This window comes from Macaca nemestrina, chromosome 18 (genome assembly GCF_043159975.1).
Source record: "Macaca nemestrina isolate mMacNem1 chromosome 18, mMacNem.hap1, whole genome shotgun sequence".
Classification (NCBI taxonomy): domain Eukaryota; kingdom Metazoa; phylum Chordata; class Mammalia; order Primates; family Cercopithecidae; genus Macaca; species Macaca nemestrina.
In genome coordinates, this window is record NC_092142.1 from 4745703 (window position 1) to 4769373 (window position 23671).

General features: G+C 55.6%; 1 protein-coding gene across 1 annotated transcript in view; it reads right to left on the reverse strand.

Moving 5' to 3' along the window:
* Positions 1-454: 454 nt before the first annotated feature.
* LOC105467844 (coronin 7) overlaps positions 455-23671 on the reverse strand; it is a 79610-nt gene continuing 56393 nt past the window's right edge. Inside the window, 17 exon segments of the mRNA XM_071083684.1 lie at positions 455-610; positions 1125-1190; positions 1571-1707; positions 3453-3537; positions 16331-16417; positions 18473-18564; positions 19604-19739; positions 20002-20118; positions 20934-20960; positions 20962-21024; positions 21119-21260; positions 21965-22050; positions 22130-22234; positions 22825-22967; positions 23044-23130; positions 23243-23381; positions 23501-23563. Of these exon segments, the coding sequence (XP_070939785.1) occupies positions 524-610; positions 1125-1190; positions 1571-1707; positions 3453-3537; positions 16331-16417; positions 18473-18564; positions 19604-19739; positions 20002-20118; positions 20934-20960; positions 20962-21024; positions 21119-21260; positions 21965-22050; positions 22130-22234; positions 22825-22967; positions 23044-23130; positions 23243-23381; positions 23501-23563 (1662 nt within the window). The 3' untranslated portion in view covers positions 455-523.

A 23671-nucleotide genomic window follows, 5' to 3' on the forward strand; every position in this document is an offset into this window, starting at 1 on the left:
GCGCAGAGGTGACAGGAGCTGAGAGGGAAGATTCCAGGCAGAGCATCCCAGGGTTCAGGTTGTCAGCCCACTACTGCCCGCTGTGGCTTTGGTGAGTGGCGGGCAAAGGCCCCTCTTCGCCCAGCCGCATTCTGGGGTATCGTGCCCAGATTACTGAGGTGCTAGGTTCAAACCTGCTCCAGAGACACGGTGGCTGCCGACAGAGCTCTGGGGGCAGGGACGCCATGAGAGGGAGCCTAACGCTGGCTCGGGTGCTGTGGAAGCAGGAGCGGCTGCATCCTGTACGTGACAGGACTCAGCTGGGACCCACTGGCTGGCTGCCCGCCAACCTCACCCAGCCCGGCCCTTCTGGGCTGTTAAAGGCTGCTGCCTCCCCATCCCCAGCACCCACAGCCCTCCAAGTGGCAGGAGAAGCAACCTGCCTTCTGGAATCCGGACACATGCACACGAGAAATGCAGAAAAGACATTTATTACCAAGCTATAAATTAGAGGTGGCGGGGTGGGTGGGGGGCAGCCAAGAAGTCACGTGTGGGGCTTCTGCCCTTTTTCTCTGTCCTCCTGGGCCTGGATTTTGAGTTCCTCGTCCAGGCGCTCCTTTGCGCGGACCACCTAGTGGGTCACAGATAATCAGGCCAGGAGGCCAAGCCTCTGCCCCATACCCCTTGCCCACATGGGACAGCCTCTTCCCGTCAGCCCAGGTCCGTTTTTTGGAGGGCAGTGGGTGGATACTAATGCTTCCTTCAGCGGCGCCCCAGGGTCAGGGGGTGGTCTGGGGAGACAGAGCTGAGCTGCAGGGGCCCAGCGCATGCTGTAACCTCTGTGAGCTGAAAGCTGTTTCTAGCGCCCCACCGGCTGGGGCTCCTGCTCCTTCCAAGTCCCAGCTGCGGGGTGGGAGGGCTGTTGTCTGGGGTGACACAGCCTGAGTGGCTGGACCCCGCAGAGCTAAAGCAGTCAGAGGGGTGGCAGTTCAGGGGGACTCCCTGAGGCTGGGGCACCATGGGAAGGCCCGGCAGTTTTCTGTGCCAAGCCCTTAGCTGGCCAGCTCCCCCGACTGGGAATCGAGCCCCAGGTGAGGAGAGGGGGTCCCATGACTTACTTCCTCCCAGAATCAAAGACCACTCACCTTTGACTGCAGGTAGAAAGAGCCACCCACGGATTTGTCATTCACCTTAAATAAGTGTTCATAGTTCTGCAGAGGAGAGGGGACGGGTGAGAGGGCTGCAGACTGCAGGCGAGAGACGCCGGGCAGGCTATGTGGGGCCACATCAGAGAGGCAACAGGGCTCCTCTCCACCCTGTGTGCCACATGCAGCTGTTGTGGCCACTAAGAGGCAGAGATGAGGACGGATACCCTGGAGGGCGATTCGGCTGCTACCGGCAAGCACTCTGTCTCTACAACTGTCCTGCCTCAGGCCTAGAACTTCACCAGCAACAGTGACTCCCACAAGTTGGAGTCCGAGCTGGGTATGACTGCAGCCTCCACATCGGACCTCCTTGGCCAGGCCTCCCTTCACTCTTCCCGCCCTGGCAGCCTCTCCCCTTCAAACTTCGGGCGGCCCAGTGGCCTCACCTTCTGGACCTCCTCGGGGCTCAGCTTGGACACGTTGAGAATCTGCTGTGCCTCCTGGAGGCTGAGGCCAGAGAGGTTGGAAGCGGCTGCAGACCGGTGTCCAGCGCGTCCTCGGGCATCAGCTGCGGCCCGGCTGGCTGTGTGGACATGTGGGTGATCGCTCAGTCCTCAGCAGCCCAGACTTCACCCTGGGCCTTCCAAGTTGGTGGCTCACCCCTGCCACCGGCACAGGATGAGAGACACAGGGACAGGTGGCTAGGAGCTGCCTCTTCTCCTGGAGTGGTTTCTTTTTTAGGGGGTAGAGGCTGGGAAAGTGAGGATAGACGTGCCTCACTGGAGGATAAGGGCAGGGTCCGACCACTAAAACTGGTTCCTGGTCCCCAACCTAGACCATGAGATGACTCTGTCCCCCAACCCCCATATCCCAGGGGCACAGCAAACTGGGGAGCTTTAGGCTATGATGGGGACTGTACAGTGGGGCTGCGGGCATGAGAGGGCTCTGCAGCAGCCCAGCTGCCCACCTGTCACCTAGACCACCAAAGCCACTGCGTTGGGTGACCTCTTCCCTTTCAGTGACCCCAGAAACTAGAATCAGGAGCTGCTAAACTTCTCCTAAAGGCTCAGAGAGTAGCTATTTTAGGCTTTGCAGGCTAATGAGCCTGCACTGGAACCATTCAACTCTGCCTTGAGAGCAGCCTGTCAGCCGGGCACAGTGGCTCACTCCTGCAATCCCAGCACTTTGGGAGGCCGAGGCGGGCAGATCACGAGGTCAAGAGATCAAGACCATCCTGGCCAACATGGTGAAACCCTGTCTCTATTAAAAGTACAAAAATTAGCTAGGTGTGGTGGCACATGCCTGTAGTCTCAGCTACTCGGGAGGCTGAAGCAGGAGCATTGCTTGAACCCAGGAGGCAGAGGTTGCAGTGAACTGAGATCACACCCACTGCACTCCAGCCTGGGCAACAGAGTGAGACTGTCTCAAAAGAAAAAAAAAGGGCTGCGTGCGATGGCTCACACCTGTAATGCCAGCAACTTTGGGAGGCCAAGTTGGGTGGATCACCTGAGGTTGGGAGTTCAAGACCAGTTTCACCAACATGGAGAAACCCCATCTCTACTAAAAATACAAAATTAGCTGGACGTGGTGGCGCATGCCTGTAATCCCAGCTACTCGGGAGGCTGAGGCAGGAGAATCACTTGAACCCGGGAGGTGGAGGTTGCAGTGAGCCAAGATCTCGCCGTTGCACTCCAGCCTGGGCAACAAGAGCGAAAACTCCGTCTCAAGAAAAAAAAAAAGAAAAAAGAAAGCAGCCTGTGGGTGTGTCTATGTTCCAATCAAATCAATTTACAAAACCACGGCCAGGCGCTGTGGCTCACACCTGTAATCCCAGCACTTTGAGGAGGGCGCATCACCTGAGGTCAGGCGTTCCAGACCAGCCTGGCCAACATGGTGAAACCCCGTCTCTACTAAAAATACAAAAATTAGCCCGGTGTGGTGTCGGGTGCTTGTAATCCCAGCTACTCAGGAGGCTGAGGCAGGAGAATCACTTGAACCAGGAGGCAGAGGTTGCAGTGAGCCGAGATTGCCCCACTGCATTGCAGCCTGGGTGACAGAGTGAGACCCCATCTCAAAAAAAAAAAAAAAAAAATTATGTTTACAAAACCAGGTATCCGGATGGGCCAGTGTGCCAACTCCTGCCCTGGATGCTGTTGATAACCAGGTCCCCACTGAAGGATGCCCTGGTCTGGCACCATCCCCCACCATGGGAAGTGCCCCAGGCTACCCACACTGCAGAACCAGCAGGTCTGAGGTGCCCATGGCTACGGGGAAAATCTGACCTGGAGAGGAACTCCCAGCCCAAAGGGGAGACAGACCCATGCTTACCTGCAAACTCCTGCCGCAGGGCCCGTGCAAAGGCCCTGCCCACCACCTGCACACCCATCACAATGATCTGCGCCAGGTACTTGGCCTGTGGGTAAATCAGGCACCCGCTTAGCAGGCTGCTCCCTGTGGGCCCACAGAGATGGGCCCTGGAAACGGCTGCCAAGGGGCAAGGCTCCTGGAGACCCGAGGTCATGAAGCACAGAGCTGCAGCCCCAGGCCACCCCCTCCAAAGCACCCTGAATGAAAGCTTCCGTGGTGGGTGGCTTAGTTACTCACTGGGCAGGCAGTTGGGGGGAGGTGAACTTGACGGAGCTCCCAGAGGCAGTCTGGCCCCCCATCATCCTTCAGAAAAGGCAGAGGGGAGCAAGGCAAAGTGGCTGCAGCCACCAGCTTCAGGAAGAAACACTGTGGTCTGGGACCCAGAACACAGGGACAGTCCTGGACCTGGCAGTATCTCTCTCTCGACCCTGGGGCCCACAATCACTCTTCTTGAGTTTCTGAGATCAGGCCCAACCTTTATTTTACCAATGGGGAAACAGATCTGTCCTAATTCTCCCAAGTCTGATGAGTTTAAGTCCATTCCATTCAATAAAACAAAGTTACTAAGCAAACTTGTTTCCATCTTCAAGGAACTAAAAGCCCACTAGAAGGGTATTTCAACACACTATGGACCAAATGATGAGGGAGAGTCAGGCTCGTTCATTTGTTCAGCCAGTGGTTCACCCATTTGTTCACACATCTGCTGAGAGTCTACTCTGCTCAGCACTTGAGCACAAAGCTACACAGAACCTGGTCCCTGCCCTGAGTCGGAGCACACTGCTGGCCCGGCAGGGAACCCCACTGTCGCACAGCAGGCTGAACATGCTGGAAGGCTGCACGTGTGATCCCATGCCCCACGGAGGCCCTGGGGAAGACTCAGTAAGAGGCGACCGGAAGCACAGAGTCGAGAAGAAAAGCTCAAGACTGAGATGGGGTTCTGTGAGAGGAGGGGACTCCTCCTGGGCTGGGCTTTGCAGGGCAGGTAGAATCATGACGGAAATACTAGGGCTTTCTAGGCAAAGGGACTGGGTTGAGCCAAAACTGGCAGGAGAGAAGGCAAAAGGGAGTTCCTGCAAGCAGCCAACAGCCTACGCTGGCCTGGGAAAGACTGGGAATCTGGCGGATGACAGGGAAAGATGCACAGATTTTATGTGAAACAAAGAGATTATATATAGACAGCATTTACAAAGGACCTTGTGACTGCAAAGCTGTAGACGCGGGGGCGTGGCGCGGGCTGGAGGCGGCTAGGCATAGGTTGAAAGCTCATGCGGCACAGCCAAGTGACTTTCCCTTTCTTCCTAGTGCTTTTCTGTAGATTTCCCTTCAGTCAACAAGTATCAACTGAGCCCGCACCCCAGGCACAGCGCCAAACAGCCAAACACGTTCAATTCATTGTGCCTTTTAATTCTGACAACTTGGGGGTGGGGGGGCCGGGGTTGCTGACTGGCCTGAGGACACACAGTGGGTGCCTCAGAGGCAGACGGGAAACCCAAGGCTGGCGCTATCAGTCACCGCAGCCACTACGCAGGGTCCTGGGGTCTGAAGGGAGGGCTCCTGGGCAACCCGACAAGTATCAAGAACCCAACCCAGAGGCCAGAAGGGCTCGCTCCAGATTCCAGTGGATTCGACTTCAGAGCTGGCCTTCTTCAGCCTCCGAGGACCTGCTCTTTCCTTAACAGGCGGGATGTAATTACCGGCCATTAGGGGAATGAACAAACACAAGTGGGTTGAGATTTCAAAAGTAGGTGGAAACTTCGTAACTTCTGGATTTCACAGCAGAAAGCAGAGGCCAGAGGAGACCCTCCTGTGATCACAGCGAGGGGCAGGGCTCTGGCCAGCTGTACCCTCCTATAATCATGGCACGGGGCAGGGCTGGGGCTGTACTGCAGGCGAGGGCGGGTCAGGAATGCACCTGCTCACACCTGCGGTCTCACGTGACTTCGCCTCCTTCCTACAGCCCCTCCCTAGTGGAACAGGAGGCTCAGGGATGGGATGCTGGTGCTGTCTGAAGGACAGAGGTGAAAGGCAGAGGGTCCCCTCCGCCTGAAACACAGCTCAGGTCTCAAATTACCCCTCCCACCAACTCGGTCCCTCTGCTGCTATCGCACGGCCTTGCAATCACTTGTTTACTATTCTGCCAAGGCCAATGACTGTTGCAAAATAATAAACGTTAAGAGCAGAGGTCATAACTGGGGAGCTTCCCCAACCACCCCTGCACACTTCAAACCAAAGCGGCTTGATGGCCTGTGGCTTTAGCTGCCTAGAGCTGCAGGGCAGAGGGTGGCTGGACTGCAAAGTTTCAGCAGACTGGACGGCCCATTGAGGCCAGCAAGGTTCCCGTGGGAGGCATCTCCCAGAAGAGGCAGTGTAGTGTAGTGGTTATACCTGCAGGCTTTGGGATAACGTGTGCAAATCCCAGCTGTGCGACCACAGACATGTTCTCAACTCCTTTGAGCCCCAGTGTGCCTACCTGTAAAATGTGGCCACCAATAAAGCTGTCATATGGATTAAATGAGATAATGCCTGTCAAGTGCCTGGCACAGAGCCTAACGGTACAGTAGATGCTCAATAAACATTGGTTTTCATTCCTTACTGTTTCACAAACTCTGTCAATGACCAGGCACTATGAAGTAACAAAGCTTCTTTCAAAATAGCAGCTCATTTGATATAGGCCCTTTGCTTCCTCAGGGGTGAAGGCTGCAGAACACCATACTACATTCCCTCAGGGAGCTGGGAAGGAGCAAGGAAGCAGAATGAGAACCACGTTGACCTGGGACCAGAACCCTAGCTTTGTTTCTCAATAGCTGTGTGCTCCTGGACAAATTACTCAACCTCTCTGAACCTGTTTTTTTGTTTGTTTGTTTTGGGTTATTATTTATTTTTTTGAGACTGAGTCTTGCTCTGTCACTCAGGCTAGAGTGCAGTGGCTTGATCTCAGTTCATTGCAACCTCCGCCTCCCAGGTTCAAACGATTCTCCTGCTTCACCCTCCCAAGTAACTGGGATTACAGGTGAACACAACCAAGCCTAGCTAATTTTGTATTTTTAGTAGAAATGAGGTTTCACCATGTTGGTCAGGCTGGTCTCAAACTCCTGACCTTAGGGGATCCACCCGCCTCGGCCTCCCAAAGTGCTGGGATTACAGGCGTGAGACACCACGCCCGGCCTTTTTTTTTTTTTTTTGAAGCAGAGTCTAACTCTGTCGTCCAGGCTGGAGTGCAGTGGTGCAATCATGGCTCACTGGCAGCCTCAGCCTACCAGCCTCAAGAGATTCTCTTGCTTAAGCCTCCCGAGTAGCTGCAGCTACTTGTACTCAGCCTCCGAGGACCTACTCTTTCCTTAACAGGCGGGATGTGATATGGGCCATTAGGGGAATGAACAAACACAGGCGGGTTAGGATTTCACAAGTAGGTGGAAACTTCGTAACTTCTGGAGGCTGGGCACATGCCACCACACTTGGCTAAATTTTTGTACTTTTCTGGAGAGATGGGGTTTCACCATGTTGCCCAGGTGTGGTCTTGCACTCCTAGGTTCACATGATCTGCCTGCCTCAGCTTCCCAAAGTGCTGGGATTACAGGCGTGCGCCACTGGGCCCAGCCTACCTCAGTTTTCTTAACTGTGAAATGGAGAGAATAATGCCCTCCTCACAAGAGGACAAAAGGCTCTCAGGAGGCAATGCCATTAACACCACATGGACGGACAGCAGCAGGCCCAGAACTAGGCGGTGCAGCCACGCCCCTCATCCACCTATCCAGTACCGCAATGTCCCCTGAGCTTCCACCACGGGTCAGGCTGCATTCAGAGCTCACTCACAGGGAGCAGATCTCTGCCAGCTGTGGCTATCATGGGTGACCAAACCAACCACTACCTGAGGCCCCTCCCAGAGGCTCCAAACATCCCATAGTCCACCGACTGACAGTTGGGCCTGAGGGTCCCAGGTGAGAGGACCCAGCTGACTTGGCATCCAACTTCAGGCCACGCGGCTGTCAGACAGCAGCAGTTAGAAGCACAGGATCCAACCCTGGCACGCATGGAGGCAGCACATGCACCTCCTTGCTGGGCAGCAACCTGGCCCGAGGCAGGACCAGAGCCCAGCAGCTGGGACCACAGACAGTGCTGTGGGAGGCACTCAGCAATGGGGCTTACACTGACTTGTGTCTGAGATTCCCGTGCAATGCGCCATTGAGGCCAAGCCCCAGGCTCCGGGTAGATAAGCAGACAGCCTGAGACTCACTCTCTTCTCAAGGACACTCTGGTCACCCAAGGCCCCTGAAACAGATACAGGCATCACAACTAGACAGGAGAAAGGTCAGTACCACAACTGCAGCACGTGCCATGACAATCGGGGCCTGGCCAGTGACGGGCACAGCAGGTGCCCCCGATGCATCTGAATGAATACGGCTGTTGCAGCCTTGCCCAACCTGATGTCTCATGAACTCCATGTCCCCAGGCAGGGTTTCCAAGCGCCTCCTAACTCTTCTGCAGGAGGGTTCTGGCCATCTCCCAGAACACACACAATTCTCCACCGCCGCCTGCAGATTTGGTCCACTCCCCAGCGTGGCATTCGCAGCGCCTGGTCTGGCCTCAACTTCTCACCCTCATCTCTCTCCACGCTGCAACCCCACCCTCTGATCCTAGAGCCGCTCTCATACTTCTGTACTCCTCAGGGCCTTTGCTGTTCTGAGCTCCTGCACCTTGAACATCCTCCCTTCTACCCTGATCCTGTCAAAACCCAAAATCCCTCAGGACTTAACATCATCCCCCCATCCCTCAGGTGAAATCCTTCCCAGACTCTCCCATGTATACCTTCCGACAGCACTTTTTTTTTTTTTGGAGACAGAGTCTGGCTCTGTGGCCCAGGCTGGAGTGCAGTGGTGCGATCTCGGCTCACTGCAACCTCCGCCTCCCAGGTTCAAGCAATTCTTCTGCCTCAGCCTCCCCAGTGGCTGGGACTACAGGCGCCCACCGCCACACCCAGCTAATTTTTTTTTTTGAGATGGAGTTTTGCTCTTGTTGCCCAGGCTGGAGTGCAATGGCATGATTTCGGCTCACCGCAACCTCCGCCTCCCGGGTTCAAGCAATTCTCCTACCTCAGCCTCTCGAGCAGCTGAGATTACAGGCATGCGCCACCACGCCCAGCTAATTTTGTATTTTTAGTAGAGACGGGGTTTCTCCATGTTGATGGGGCTGGTCTCGAACTCCCGACCTCAGGTGACCCACCCACCTCAGCCTCCCAAAGTGCTAGGATTACAGGTGTGAGCCACTGCACCCGGCCAATTTTTTGTATTTTTAGTACAGACAGGGTTTCACCGTGTTGCCCAGGCTGGTCTCGAACCCCTGAGCTCAGGCAATCGACCCACCTCAGCCTCCCAAAGTGCTGGGATTACAGGTGTGAGCCACTGCACCCGGTCAGCACTTTTTTCTTTTTTTTTTTTTTTGAGACGTAGTCTCGCTCTGTCACCAGGCTGGAGTGCAGTGACCCGACCTTCAGCTCATTGCAAGCTCTGCCTCCCGTGTTACACCATTCTCCTGCCTCAGCCTCCTGAGTAGCTGGGACTACAGGCGCCTGCCACCACACCCAGCTAATTTTTTGTATTTTTCGTAGAGACGGGGTTTCACCGTGTTAGCCAGGATGGTCTCCATCTCCTGACCTCGTGATCCATCCGCCTCGGCCTCCCAAAGTGCTGGCATTACAGATGTGAGCCACCGTGCCCGGCCAGTACTTTCTTTTCTTGTTAATATACTATCACGCTGGGTGCGGTGGCTCAGGCCTATAATCCCAGCACTTTGGGAGTCCAAGGCAGGAGGACTGCTTGGGCCCAGAAGTTTGAGACCAGCCTGGCAACGTGGTGACACCTAACTACAAAAGATATAAAACATTAGCTGGGCATAGTGGAGCATGCCTGTTGTCCCAACTACCCAGGGGGCTGAGGCTACTCGGGAGGATGATATGGGAGGATCACCTGAGGCCCAGGAGGTTGAGGCTGCACTAAGCTGTGACTGTACCACTGTACTCCAGCCTAGGAGACCCATCCTGGGCAACACAGTAAGACCCCATCACTACATAAATATAAAAATCATCCAGGTGTGGCCGGGCGCGGTGGCTCACGCCTGTAATCCCAGCACTTTGGGAGCCGAGGCGGGCGGATCACAAGGTCAGGAGATCGAGACCACGGTGAAACCCCGTCTCTACTAAAAATACAAAAAATTAGCCGGGCGCGGTGGCGGGCGCCTGTAGTCCCAGCTACTCAAGAGGCTGAGGCAGGAGAATGGCGTAAACCCGGGAGGCGGAGCTTGCAGTGAGCCGAGATCCCGCCACTGCACTCCAGCCTGGGCGACAGAGCGAGACTCCGTCTCAAAAAACAAACAACAACAACAACAACAACAAAAAAATTATCCAGGTGTGCTAGCACCCACCTGTAGGCCCAACTACTTGGGGGTTTAAGGTAGCAGGACCGCTTGAGCCCAGGAGTTCAAGGCTGCAGTGAGCTAGGATCGTTGCACTGCATCCTAGCCTGGGCGACAGACAGAGATCCTATCTCAAAAAACAAACAAACAAAAAAACCCATGAGTTCTGGGACAGAGCTGGGCTCAAGAGAGGTCTCTGACACCGTGCGATGCATGACTATGGAGGAGTCAAAACTGTCTGGGGCTCAGGTTCCTTATCTGTAAAACAAGGACAATGACAGCAGGACTTCATAAACATTAAATGAGAGACTCGGCCGGGCGCGGTGGCTCAAGCCTGTAATCCCAGCCCTTTGGGAGGCTGAGATGGGCGGATCACGAGGTCAGGAGATCGAGACCATCCTGGCTGACACGGTGAAACCCCCGTCTCTACTAAAAAATACAAAAAAAACTTAGCCGGGCGCGGTGGCGGGCGCCTGTAGTCCCAGCTACTCGGGAGGCTGAGGCAGGAGAATGGCGGGAACCCGGGAGGCGGAGCTTGCAGTGAACTGAGATCCGGCCACTGCACTCCAGCCTGGGCGACAGAGCGAGACTCCGTCTCAAAAAAAATAAATAAATAAATGAGAGACTCTACATAAAGCCTCAGCTCAGGGGCTGGCACTTGTAAGCTGTTAGCTGTTACGTTATCCTTATTACTATGTTAGTTAAGAAGTGGCTGCAGGCCGGGTGCGGTGGCTCACACCTGTAATCCTAGCACTTTGGGAGGCTGAGGCAGGCGGATCACGAGGTCAGGAGATCGAGACCATCCTGGCGAACACGGTGAAACCGTCTCTCCTGAAAATACAAAAAAAAAAAAAATTAGCCGGGCGTGGTGGCGGGCACCTGTGGTCCCAGCTTCTAGGGGAGGCTGAGGCAGGAGAATGGCGTGAACCCGGGAGGCAGCGGAGCTTGCAGTGAGCAGAGATCGCGCCACTACACTCCAGCCTGGGCGACAGAGCGAGACTCCGTCTCAAAAAAAAAAAAAAAAAAAAAAAAAAAAAAAGAGTGGCTGCAACAGAGTCACTTGGGGAACTTATGTATGCAGAACCTCCAGGGATAGGGCTCAAGAACCTGAACTTTTATTTTTTCCCCTCTTTTTTTTTTCCCTTTTTGAGAGAGTTTTGCTCTGCCGCCCAGGCTGGAGTGCAGCGGCACAATCTTGGCTCACTGCAGCCTCTGCCTCCCAGGTTCAAGAGATACTCGAGCCTCCCAAGCAGCTGGGATTACAGGCATGCGCCACCATGCCCGGCTAAGATATATATATATATAAAATGTGTGTATGTATACATATATCATGTATAAAAATATATAACAATATATAGTATATATAAATATATATAGTATATATAATACATATATATAATTTTTTTTCTTTTGAAACGGAGTCTCCCCTGTCGCTCAGGCTGGAGTGCAATGGCGGATCTCGGCTCATTGCAACTTGTCTCGCGAGTTCAAGCGATTATCCTGCCTCAGCCTCCCGGGTAGCATGGACTACAGGCGCACACCACCCCACCCGGCTAATTTTTTGGTGGAGACGGGGTTTCATCATGTGGGTCAGGCTGGTCTCGATCTTCTGACCTCGAGATCTTCGCTTCAACCTCCCAGAGTGCTGGGATTACAGGCGTCAGCCACCGCACCCGGCCAAATCTGCACTTTTAAAGGTTCCCCAGGTGACCTGACAGTGTGGCGCACGTCTGCTGACTGGCTCTAGGTGCCAACGGTATCATACGAACGCTCCATGCTCGGTGTCTCGGGGCCTAGTTCAAGTCCCAGGTCTGCCACTTCCCTGGAAAGGCCATTTTTCCACTGGGGATAACAACAGGGCAGCAACATCGACTCTGCAGCGCTGTAAGGTTCCAGGGCAGGGGAGGTGCTCACCGGCCAGCCCCATGCTCCACCGCCGCCCACGGCTGCTCGCTCACACGCGGGCTAGGCACAGCGCGACCACGTTTTCCCTGACCCTGAGGCCGCCGCTGCCGGCCTCGATCCCCCTGGGTGCAACGCCCCCAGACCATGCTTTCTGCCGGGCACGCAGGAGGCGCACGGCTCCCGCCTCCCAGCCCCAAGCTCGCCGCCCGGCCCCCGGTCCGACTCGGCCTCCCCTCCCCGGTAGCGCTCGACTCGGGTCTCACCATGGCAGCCGCTCTGCCTCAGGAGCTCCAACTCCGACTTCCTGGCCCCGCGGCCGGGGCTCAAGGTGGTCGCCGGGTCAGAGGTCAAGGGAAGCCGTAGAGAGCGCGTGCGCGACACGGCGCTGGGCATGCGCATTCCTTGGGTCCCGGGGCCGGGCGCCGGCAGTGTCGTAGAGGCTCGGGGCGGAGTCGGAGGCGGGGTTTGACACAGCGCGGAGCCTGCGTTGCGCTTTGGATAACTGGGGGCGGGCGTTGGGAGGGCGAGGGGCGGTACCAGGAGCTTCAACTGCCCGCGTGCCTACCCTGGTGCGCTGAAGCAGCTAAGCACATCGGTCAGACGTTGGGCGATTTCTGCCCTTGATTTTGCCAAAATATTTGGGAATGCAACATTATATGAAATCAATGAACATAATATGGAGTAGGATGCCAAATTCTTAGGAATACTTTAGAAAACAGCAAACTTCAAACTAGGTTTCATCCACATTCCTACTGCCTGGGAAGCTGGTTCCCTCCTTCAAATCTTTGCTCAAATGTCACCTCAATCGCGCCCACCAGGACCCCTTACAACGCCGTGACTTGCCCTCCATGAATGAAAAAAGTAACAGCTTTATTGAGATATAATCCATACATTTCATGATTTTCAAGTGCACAATCCAATGCCTTTTATTCACAGAGCTGTGCCACTGTTACCACTATTAGTTTCAGAATATTTTCATCACCCATTAGTCACTCCCCAGCCCCCTCCCCCAGCCCCTGTCAACCACTCATTTTTCTCTCTATGGATTCACAGGTTCTGGACACTTCATAGAAATGGAATCATGCAAGCCAGGTGTGGTGGCTCACACCTGTAATTTCAAAACTTTTAGAAGGCCGAGGTGGATCGCTTGAGGTCAGGAACTCAAGGCCAGGCTGGGCAACATGGTGAAACCCCATCTCTACAAAGAATACAAAAATTGCCGGGTGTGGTGGCAGGCGCCTGTAACCCCAGCCACTCAGGAGGCTGAGTGGTGGGAGGATCTCTTGAGCCCGAGAGGTAGAGGCTGCTATGAGCTGTGATCACAACACTGCACTCCAGCCTGGGCAACAGAGTCAGGCCCTGCCTCAAAAAAAAAAAAAAAAAAAAAAAAAGATAAAAATGAAAAATGAGAAAAAAAAAGAAATTGAATCATACAATGTGCAGCCTTTTGAGACTGGCTTATCCTCCCTTCTTGTCTCTATTTTTTTTTCCCAAGACTCTGATCACCCTCTACCAAACCGCATAATTTATTTATTTATTTATTTATTTTTTATTATTTTGAGACAGGGTCTCACCCTGTCACCCAGGCTGGAGTGCACTGGCACAATCCTGCCTCACTGCAACCTCCACCTTCTAGGTTCTGGCGATGCTCATGCTCTAGCTTCCTGAGTAACTGGGATTACAGGCATGCACCACCATGCCCCATTAATTTTTTTAATTTTTAGTAGAGACAGGGTTTCACCATGTTGGCCAGGCTGGTTTTGAACTACTGGCCTTAAGTGATCCACCCGCCTCAGCCTCCCAAAGTGCTGGGATTATAGGCATGTGACACTGTGCCCAACCGATTTATTTTATTTTTAAATTATTTTTCCTTTTTTTTTTTGAGACGGAGTCTCACTCTGTCGCCCAGGCTAGAGTGCAGTGGCCGGATCTCAGCTCACTGCAAGCTCCGCCTCCTGGGTTCACGCCATTGTCCTGCCTCAGCCTCCGGAGTAGCTGAGACTACAGGCGCCTGCCACCTCGCCCGGCTAGTTTTTTGTATTTTTTAGTAGAGACGGGGTTTCACCGTGTTAGCCAGGATGGTCTCGATCTCCTGACCTGGTGATCCACCCGTCTCGGCCTCCCAAAGTGCTGGGATTACAGGCTTGAGCGACCGCGCCCGGCTTTTTTTTTTTTTTTTGAGACAAAGTATTGCTCTGTCACCCAGGCTGGAGTGCAGTGGCCCAAACTTGGCTCACTGCAATCTCCACCTTCCTGGTTCAAGTCGATTCTCCCACTTCAGCCTCCCAAAGTGCTGGGATTACAGGTGTGAGCTACCACGCCCAGTCAAAAAAAAATTTTTTTTTTTTTCGAGACAGAGTCTCACTCTGTTGCCCAGGCTGCAGGACAGTAGCATGATCATGGCTCACTGCAGTCTTGACTTTCCAGCCTTGAGTGATACTCTCACCTCAGCTGAGTAGCTGGGACCACAGGCATGTGCCACCATGCCTCCCGGGTTCAAGCGATTATCTCGCCTGAGCCTCCTGAGTAGCTGGGACTACAGGTGCCCGCCACGATGTCCAGCTAATTTTTTGTATTTTTCGTAGAGATGGGGTTTCACCGTCTTAGCCAGGATGGTCTTGATCTCCTGACCTCGTGATCCGCCCGCCTCGGCCTCCCAAAGTGCTGGGATTACAGGTGTGAGCCACTGTGCCCGACTAATATTTGTATTCTTTGTAGAGACAAGGGTCCCCCTATGTTGCCCAGTCTGACCTCAAACTCCTGGGTTCAAGCAATCCTCCCACCTTGGCCTCCCTTTATGTTTATTGTTGAGAATCTGTTTCCTTCCACTGGAGTGGGAGTTCCTGTTGGGCAAGACTTTTCTCTCTCCTCTGCTCTTAGATGTCAAGCGCCTGGAAGGGCATCTGGCACACAGCATTTGGCAAATGGTGGGATGGAAGTTGGGCCGCCTGGACCCCTGCTCTGCACCACTGCCCTTCTTCCTCTTCCTCCCGCCCTCCACATTCCTCTCTCTGTGCCCACATTGTACTTCCTCGCCTCAGAAGTGGCTCTCTCCCTGGCTGGCTCCTCATCAGCCTTCAGGTCTTGGCTCTTAGCTGAAAGTCACCTTCTCGGACCCTGAATTCCCTGCCTCGCTGCATCCCAGCTGCTTCCTGTCCTACAGGTTTTTTTGTTTGTTTGTTTTTTGAGACTGAGTCTTGCTCTGTCGCCCAGGCTGGAGTGCAATGGCGGGATCTCAACTCACTGCAACCTCTGACTCCTGGATTCAAGCAATTCTCCTGCTTTAGCTTCCTAAGTAGCTGGGATTACAGGCGCTTACTACGCCTGGCTACTTTTCGTATTTTTAGTAGACTGGGTTTTACCATGTGGGCCAGGCTGGTCTTGAACTCCTGGCTTCAAATGATCCTTCCACCTTGGCCTCCCAAAGTGTTGGTGTTATAGGCATGAGCCACCATGCCCAGCCAGTTTCTCTTCTTTACTGCTGTCTTCACACTCTATCTGCTCGCGTGCAGACAGTCCGGCTCCCCTGCATAAGGCGGCTGTAAGAGGCTGAAGCTCCTTGCAAGGCCTTATCTCGCCTGTCCTTTACAGCATCCCGCCATCCAGAGCACTGCCAGGAACCTGAATGGTGAGCGAATGACTCCCAGCAATGCGCAGCTGATTGGGCCTTGGTACCAGAGTGAGGCTGAGATAAAGGGGAGCCCAGGGCCAGATCCCTGCCACCCACATTCCTGTTCCCTTTCCTTTCCAGCCAGCCCAGAGACCACAGCAGCACAACAGGTGGCCAGCTTAAAAAAGTTTAAATTGCTGAGAACATCCAGGGCAGGTGCGGGCCAGTCCCTGCAGGGCTCACACCCCCTTATTTGACCATCAGCTCTGTGATGCCCCCCTTCTCCTGGCTACAAACCTGGGAAGCAGGGCAGTTGGTCCCAGGGCCCTGAGACTGGTGCTGCTCCAGAAGGCCTGGTAGGGGGCCAGCCCCCAAGGTGCTTGACCAGAACTGAGACAGCAGGCAAGATGGGGCAGTGTGGGGTGACCAAAGATCCTGGATGAGGCCAACCCAGGCTGGGACCAGCCCAGGTCAGCAGTGAGACCAGGGGAGACAGGGTGCCCAGGGCCTGCCTGGGGACATGCTACTGACCTCCCGCCACCCTGCACCCCTGGCTACATGCTAGTGGGCAGCTGATGAGCAGCAGCTGACCCCAGAGACAGCAGAGGTGAGAACAGTCCCTGGAAGCTGCCAGAGGCCCAGAGGCTGTGGAAGTGCCCAAGGGAAGCCAGGAGCGCAGGGGTGACGTGTGCCGGGGCCAGAGAGGTATCTTCCAGCTTGAGGATGAGCTGTGAGGTGTACGCTAGGAGGTGGCAGCGTCGGTGGGGTGGAGGTGACGGGGGCGCAGGCTAGTCCTGGGGTGAAACACCAAGAGGTGGGAGGGAGTCAGGAGGGCCTGGGAAGGGAGGAGGCATGCACTGTGGCGTGTGCGAGGGACCGTGCTGCCTGCCGGGAAGTGAGGCCACTCGCCACTCACCCACTCGTCCTCGTCCACGCCTTCAAAGGAGTCCTGGGGGAGTGGGTCTTCCCGGTTCCCCAGTTTTGCCACCATGGCATTCAGCAGCTGAGAGAGAGGACAGCAGAAGGGTAGGGAAGGGAATAGGACTTGCTACTCCCACTCCAAGAACCCTGACAATGCTATGAAAAGGGCTTTTTTTTTTTTTCTTTTTTGAGACAGAGTCTCGCTCTGTCACACAGGCTGGAGTGCAGTGGCTGAATCTCGGCTCACTGTAAGCTCCGCCTCCCGGGTTCACGCCATTCTCCTGCCTCAGCCTCCCGAGTAGCTGGGACTACAGGTGCCCGCCACCTCGCCTGGCTAATTTTCTGTATTTTTAGTAGAGATGGGGTTTCACCATGTTAGCCAGGATGGTCCCGATCTCCTGACCTCATGATCCGCTCGCCTCAGCCTCCCAAAGTGCTGGGATTATAGGCGTGAGTCACCGTGCCCAGCCTTTTTTTTTTTTTTTTTTTTTTTGAGACGGAGTCTCGCTGTGTCGCCCAGGCTGGAGTGCAGTGGCCGGATCTCAGCTCACTGCAAGCTCTGCCTCCCGGGTTTTTACGCCATTCTCCTGCCTCAGCCTCCCGAGTAGCCGGGACTACAGGCGCCCGCCACCTCGCCCGGCTAGTTTTTTGTATTTTTTAGTAGAGACGGGGTTTCACTGTGTTAGCCAGGATGGTCTCGAACTCCTGACCTCATGATCCGCCCGTTTCGGCCTCCCAAAGTGCTGGGATTACAGGCTTGAGCCACCGCGCCCGGCCCCCAGCCTTTTTTTTTGAGAGACAAGGTCTTGCTCTGTCACCCAGGCTGGAGTACAGTGGTGTAATCATGGCTCACTGCAGCCTTGACTTTCTGGGTGCAACCGATTTTCCTGCCTCAGTCTCCCAAGTAGCTGGGACTACAAGTGTGTAACACCATACCTGGTTAATTTTTATGTATTTTTTTTTTTTGAGACAGAGTTTCGTTCTTGTTGCCTAGGCTGAAGTGCAATGGCGCAATGTTAGCTCACCACACCCTCCGCCTCCTGGGTTCAAGTGAGTCTCCTGCCTCAGCCTCCCGAGTAACTGGGATTACAGGCATACACCACCATGCCCGGCTAATTTTGTGTTTTTAGTAGAGACGGGGTTTCACCATGTTGGTCAGTCTGGTGTCAAACTCCTGACCTCAGGTGATCCGCCCGCCTCGGCCTCCCAAAGTGCTGGGATTACAGGTGTGAGCCACCCTGCCTGGCCACACCTGGTTAATTTTTAAAAATTTTTTGTAGACATGGGGTTTCACTGGTCTCAGGCTGGGTCTCAAACTCCATTGCTTAGATCCTCTTGCTTTGGCCTCCCAAAGTGCTGGGATTACAGGTGTGAGCCACCATGACTGGCCAAAAGAGCCATTTCATTTTTATTTATTTTTTGAGATGGAGTCTTGCTCTGTCACCCAGGCTGGAGTACAATGGTGCGATTTCAGCTCACTGCAATCTCCGCCTCCCGGGTTCAAGTGATTCTCCTGCCTCAGCCTCCCGAGTAGCTGAGATCACAGGCGCCCGCCACCACGCCTGGCTAAATTTTTGGATTTTAGTACAGACGGGGTTTCACCATGTTGCCCAGGGGTGGTCTCAAACTCCTGAGCTCAAGCAATCCACCTGCCTTGGGCTCCCAAAGTGTTAGGATTACAGACGTAAACCACTGTGCCAGGCCTCAAAAGAGCTATTTTAATTACAGCCCTGACAAAATCGATGGGTTTCTACTGAAAAAGACACAAAGAAGAGATGGGGGGAGTCAGAGACTGACAGACTGTGGCATGTGGCACCAGATACAGGGGCTACTGTCTCTGCACGGGCCTCAAACGCTCAAAATGTACTCCAGGGTCCCAAAAGCACTTGGGCCCAGAACTTCCAGCTTGGGTTGGATTTGGTCTGGCCAAGGCAAGGCTCCCACTGCCCTCCCCAACTTCCCATGCCCCATGGTCAGTGGCAGGGCTCTAGAAGGTCTCCCACCAGGCTCCAGTGTGAAGGGGATGTGATATGTGGCTGCCGTCCCAGTCTGGGTTGGGGATGGAGAACTAAGGGGCCGCGGTCAGGCACAGCCAGGACTCTGTCACCTCCGCACGGCTGCTCTCTCCCATGCCTACCTCCTCCTTCTTTTGCTGGTCTGACTTCTCTTCCAGGTACTGTGCCGAGGATGGGGCCCGACGAGCAGGGGCCTCTCGGGGGGCTTGGCTCACTGGGACAGGGCAAGGACAGGCATCAGAGAGTTGCCTTTGTGAGGGCTCTTTGGTGCCAAGCCCTAGGGGATTTCTTTCTTTCTTTCTTTTTTTTTTTTTTTTGAGATGGAGTTTTGCTCTTGTCGCCCAGGCTGGAGTGCGATGGTGTGATCTCAGCTCACTGCAACCTCTGCCTCCTCTGGGTTCAAGCGATTCTCCTGCTTCCGCCTCTGGAGTAGCTGGGATTACAGGCGCCCACCACCACGCCTGACTAATTTTGTATTTTTAGTAGAGACGGGGTTTCACCAAGTTGGCCAGGCTGGTCTCAAACTCCTGACCTCAGGTGATCCACTCACCTCGGCATCCCAAAGTGCTGGGATTACAGGCGTGAGCCACCGCGCCTGGCTGACCTAGGGGATTTCTTTTTTTTTTTTTTTTTTTGAGATGGAGTCTCACTCTGTCGTCCAGGCTGGAGTGCAGTGGCGCGATCTCGGCTCACTGAAAGCTCCGCCCCCTGGGTTCACGCCATTCTCCTGCTTCAGCCTCTCATGTAGCTGGGACTACAGGTGCCCACCACCATGCCCGGCTAATTTTTTTGGTATTTTTTTTTAAAATAGAGACGGGGTTTCACCGTGTTAGCTAGGATGGTCTCAATCTCCTGACCTCGTGATCCACCCGTCTCGGCCTCCCAAAGTGATGGGATTACAGGTGTGAGCCACCGCGCCCGGCCTACCTAGAGGATTTCTAAGAGGATTTCTAAGAGGCACAGATCTAAGAGGTAGTGTTAACAGTCAATGCAGCCTCAGTGCATAAGCCCTGCCCTAAACACCAGAGTGTGTGCATGTGTGTGTGTGTGAGGGGTGGGGACCTGTGATGAAAACACAGACCACGGGCCCTGCCCTCCAGGGGCGACTCAGAGACTGATTGACACAGCCACTCCACCCTCCCAAGGGCCAGAGGAATTGGCGTGCCAACAGGAACAGAACTTCAACCTGGGCCTTCTGTCCCTTTCTCCAACCCTCATCCTGCTTCCTACCCACACCCAGTCCCTCAGTGCACCTGGACTCATGTCAGGAGGCTGCAGGCTGAGAAGCCAGGGTTGCCCATTAGCGCCTTGCAGCCAGGCCTTGGCACTGAGCACCGGCTCCCAGCTCACAGCTGTGTCTGGGAACACGTCATCCTGGAAGAACTCTTTCTGCAGAGGGAGAAACGGGCTGTCCTCAGACACTGACCGGGGCCCAGGGCACACGAGCATCTGTTGGGGAGGGACAGGGCAAGACCTGGGACCTCCCACCCATCTGGGGCTTCCATGAGTTTCAGCATCTCAGCAGAAGGGGGTAGGTGTCCCCAAAGAACGATGGGTGGGGAAGTTTGGAAGCAGGGCCGGACAAGACCCAGAATTCCCTCTAGGCACCAAGAGGGCAGTGGGCATGGGAGTCCCAGGTCCCCACCCTCACCCGGACTCGGGGCAGCCGGAAGGCCACAGGCTCCAGGGAGGACTGGCGCAGCCGCAGGCACCGCATCAACTCCACTTCCCGCACATCACACTCTGTCTTAGGCAGGAGGACGAAGCCCTGGGGGAGCAAGGGAGTCGTAGCTGCCACTGGGACCTAGAGCTCATGGCTGGACACATAGTCTCCCCAGGGTGCCAGCACCCCTCACTTAGGACCACCATGCCTAGGGCCTGTCCCTGGACAGTAATGTGTTGATCATGTTGAACAACCGGCTCTCTGGAGGGAAAGCCCTGATTTGTGGTGTTTTCCTGTTTCCATAGCGTACAAACTCCCACCATGGACGGCTTCTAGATGCCACCTCCACTCCCTGAATGTGGTGTTGGGAAGAGATGTACATAGCACATCATCCTGCATTTCCTCCATGCACTCCAACACAGAAACGTGTGACCTCAGCACAAATAACAGTAAAATTGGATAAATTAATTAGAAGTGATAAACTGAGTGTTTATTACTTTGGTTTTTAATATTCTTATTTTTAGGTTCATATTTTGGGTTCATATGGTTTAACCTTATCTAGTGTAATTTTTTGTTTGTTTTGTAGAGATGGGGTCTTGCTATGTTGCCCAGGCTAGTCTCGAACTCCCGGGCTCAAGCAATCCTCCTGCCTCAGCCTTCCAAAGTGTTGGGATTCCAGGACACCGTACCCAGCCTATGGTATACTTTTTAATAATGGTTGAGTATGCCAACCGCTCTCAAACTTCCTAAATAATTCCAGCAGCAGCTCTTCTTGCCAGTCACTGGGCACAGCCCCAGGCCCCAGCCCCAGCCCAGGACTCTGACCCCGACCCACAGGCTCCTGTACTTGCCTACATGGCCACCAGGGGGCAGGGCAGCCCTGTGGTCCCATCGGGCACCAGGCGCCAGGGTGGCCTCACCTTGTGGGGGTCTGGCGACGTGAAGCCTATTGCACTCCAGGAAGAAAGGGGACTCGGGGAGCAGCTCGTACAGGAACACACGGGTGTCACCCTGCAGGGAAGAAGGCAGACTGGGGACCCTCCAGCAACACCGGCCTTCCCCGTGCCGCCTCTCGCCTGCCACTCCACCCTGCAGCCCAGCCCACCTTGCCGGTCAGGAGCACCAGGCCAGTGTCTGGGTCGTAGCTGGGCAGCAGGGTTGAGGGAGCCACGTCCAGGCCCAGCACCGCCAAGGGTCCGCCAGCCAGGGCCTCAGCTTCATACAGGAGCAGCTGGCGCTCACTTTGGCTGCAAGGGGGGTTTGGGGGCAGAAGCAGGTGTTTCAGAGCTGGAGGGGCCTGGGGCAGGGAGAAGGTGCCCACATAGCCCCTGCTCTGTTCTGGGTTGCAGGTGAGGCCTAGTGTGGCCCTCAGAAGCGCTGGCCTGGCCCGGCGCAGCCACACCCTAACCTGCCCCTCCGCCTCTGGGTCCCCCGTTGACTCTTTTCTCCCCAACTAATCGCTCACCCATCCATCTCCCCCTCAGTGCGTCACCACCCCTGCTTCCATCTCCCCCAGACCCCCTCATGCACCCCTGCATCTATCTCCCCCCAACCCCTCACACACCCTTCCATCCATCTCCCCGCTAACCCCGAAACACCCTTCCATCCATCTCCCCTATCCCCTCACCCTCCCCTGCATCCATCTCCCCTTACCCACAACTCATCCATCCATCTCTCCCCTACCCCCTCATTCATCCATCCATCCATCCACCCATCTGCCCACTCATCCATCCACCCATCTATGCCCGCATTTATTCATCCACTCATCCATCCATTTGCCCACCTATCCATCCACCCATCTAACCCACTCATCCAATGATCTACCCATCCACCCAACCATCCCGTGCGGGGCAGGAATGGTTTCTGAAAGCCTGACAAGTTTATGTGATTGTGGAGAAGGTGGACACAGGTGGCTGCTGAAGCCTGGGGATGGGGATCCCTGAGTCCTCACCTGTCAAAGCCAGACACCAGCAGACAGCGACCATCACACACCCAGACAATGCGGGCTCCGCGTCCTCCCTTGGGCCCTGGACCTTCCTGTTGAGGCACATCACGTGACACTCAGCCAGGACCCCTGAACCAGGTATGAGGTCACTCCCCACCCCTGTGCACTCACCTGCAGGGGCTCAGGGCCACTCCGGGGCCTGTAGATCCGCACACGCCCATCCTTGCAGACAGTGGCCAGCTGCTGCCCATCAGGACTCCAGGCCAGGCTGAAGATCTGGGGGCAGGAAGGGACGTGAGAGACACCCTTGCTTCACTGCTGGCCCCACCCCCCCTCACTGCTCCTGCCTCTCCTCACTGCTGGCCCCCTCTATCCTCACTGCTGGCCCCACCTCTCCTCACTGCTGGCCCCGCCCCTCCTCACTGCTGGCCCTGCCCCTCCTCACTGCTGGCCCTGCCTCTCCTCACTGCTGGCCCCACCCCTCCTCACTGCTGGCCCTGCCCCTCCTCACTGCTGGCCCTGCCTCTCCTCACTGCTGGCCCCACCCCTCCTCACTGCTCCTGGCTCTCCTCACTGCTGGCCCCCTCTCTCCTCACTGCTGGCCCCCTCTCTCCTCACTGCTGGCCCCACCTCTCCTCACTGCTGGCCCTGCCTCTCCTCACTGGGGCCCCCCTCTCCTCACTGCTGTGCCCCCCTTCTCCTCACTGCTGGCGCTGCCCCTCCTCACTGCTGGCCCCCGGCTCCTCACTGCTGTGCCCCCCTTCTCCTCAATGCTGGCCTCACCCCTCTTCACTGCTGGCCCCGCCTCTCCTCACTGCTGGTCCTGCCTCTCCTCACTGCTGGCCCCATCTCTGCAGCCGTCCTACCTGGTCTTGGTGGCCCTGCAGCTTCAGCCGATCAACTCCAGCCTGAAGGTCCCAGATGCGAACAGTGAGGTCATAGGAGGACGAGGCTAGCACATCGGCTGCCAGCGGGTGGAAGCGCAGGGAGCAGATCTTCTCCGTGTGGCCTGGAGGAAGGCAGGGGTGATGGAGAGCCTTCGGGAGACACTGGTCACGCCAGCCCCATTCCTGAGCCTGCCTGACCTGTGAGCACAGTCTCCGGCGTGGTGAGCACCTCTTCCAGGCCCTGTGGGGGCACCCGCCACAGTCTGATCCTGGCATCCTCACCAGCTGCAGAGGACAGACAGGGGCTCATCATTGCTGGGCCCAAGACCTCTGGGCTCCCCAGCCCCCATCCGGGATCCAGGACCCGCCCTCAAGCCGAGGCATCCAGCCTCCTTACCCACAGCGAGGCGATGGGGGTCAAAGGGGTCCCAGGCCAGATCAGTCACAGCTGCCCCATTCTGCAGCGTGGGCAGTGCTGTGTCGGGCAGGCGGCCAGGCTTCCGTAGCTGTGGGAGGTGCCCCCACCCCAAGGCCCATCAGTGCCAGGCAGAAAAGCCAGTCCTGAGGGGCTGCGGGCAAGCAGCATGTCTGGGAGCCCACCCTCTGCAGCAGAGGCTCCCACCGCTGGGTGACCCAAGCTCTCTGCCCTGACTACCTTGTACTCTGAGCCCCAAGTGCCAACCACAAGGCCCCAGAGAGTGAGGGGCAGCAGCGTGAACTGGCGGGAAAAGCTCAGGCTTGGGGCTCAGGTGGCCTGGCTTCAGATCCCAGCTCCACCACTTACACAGCTGTGTGACCAGGGCAGGTCACTAAACCTCTCTGTGTC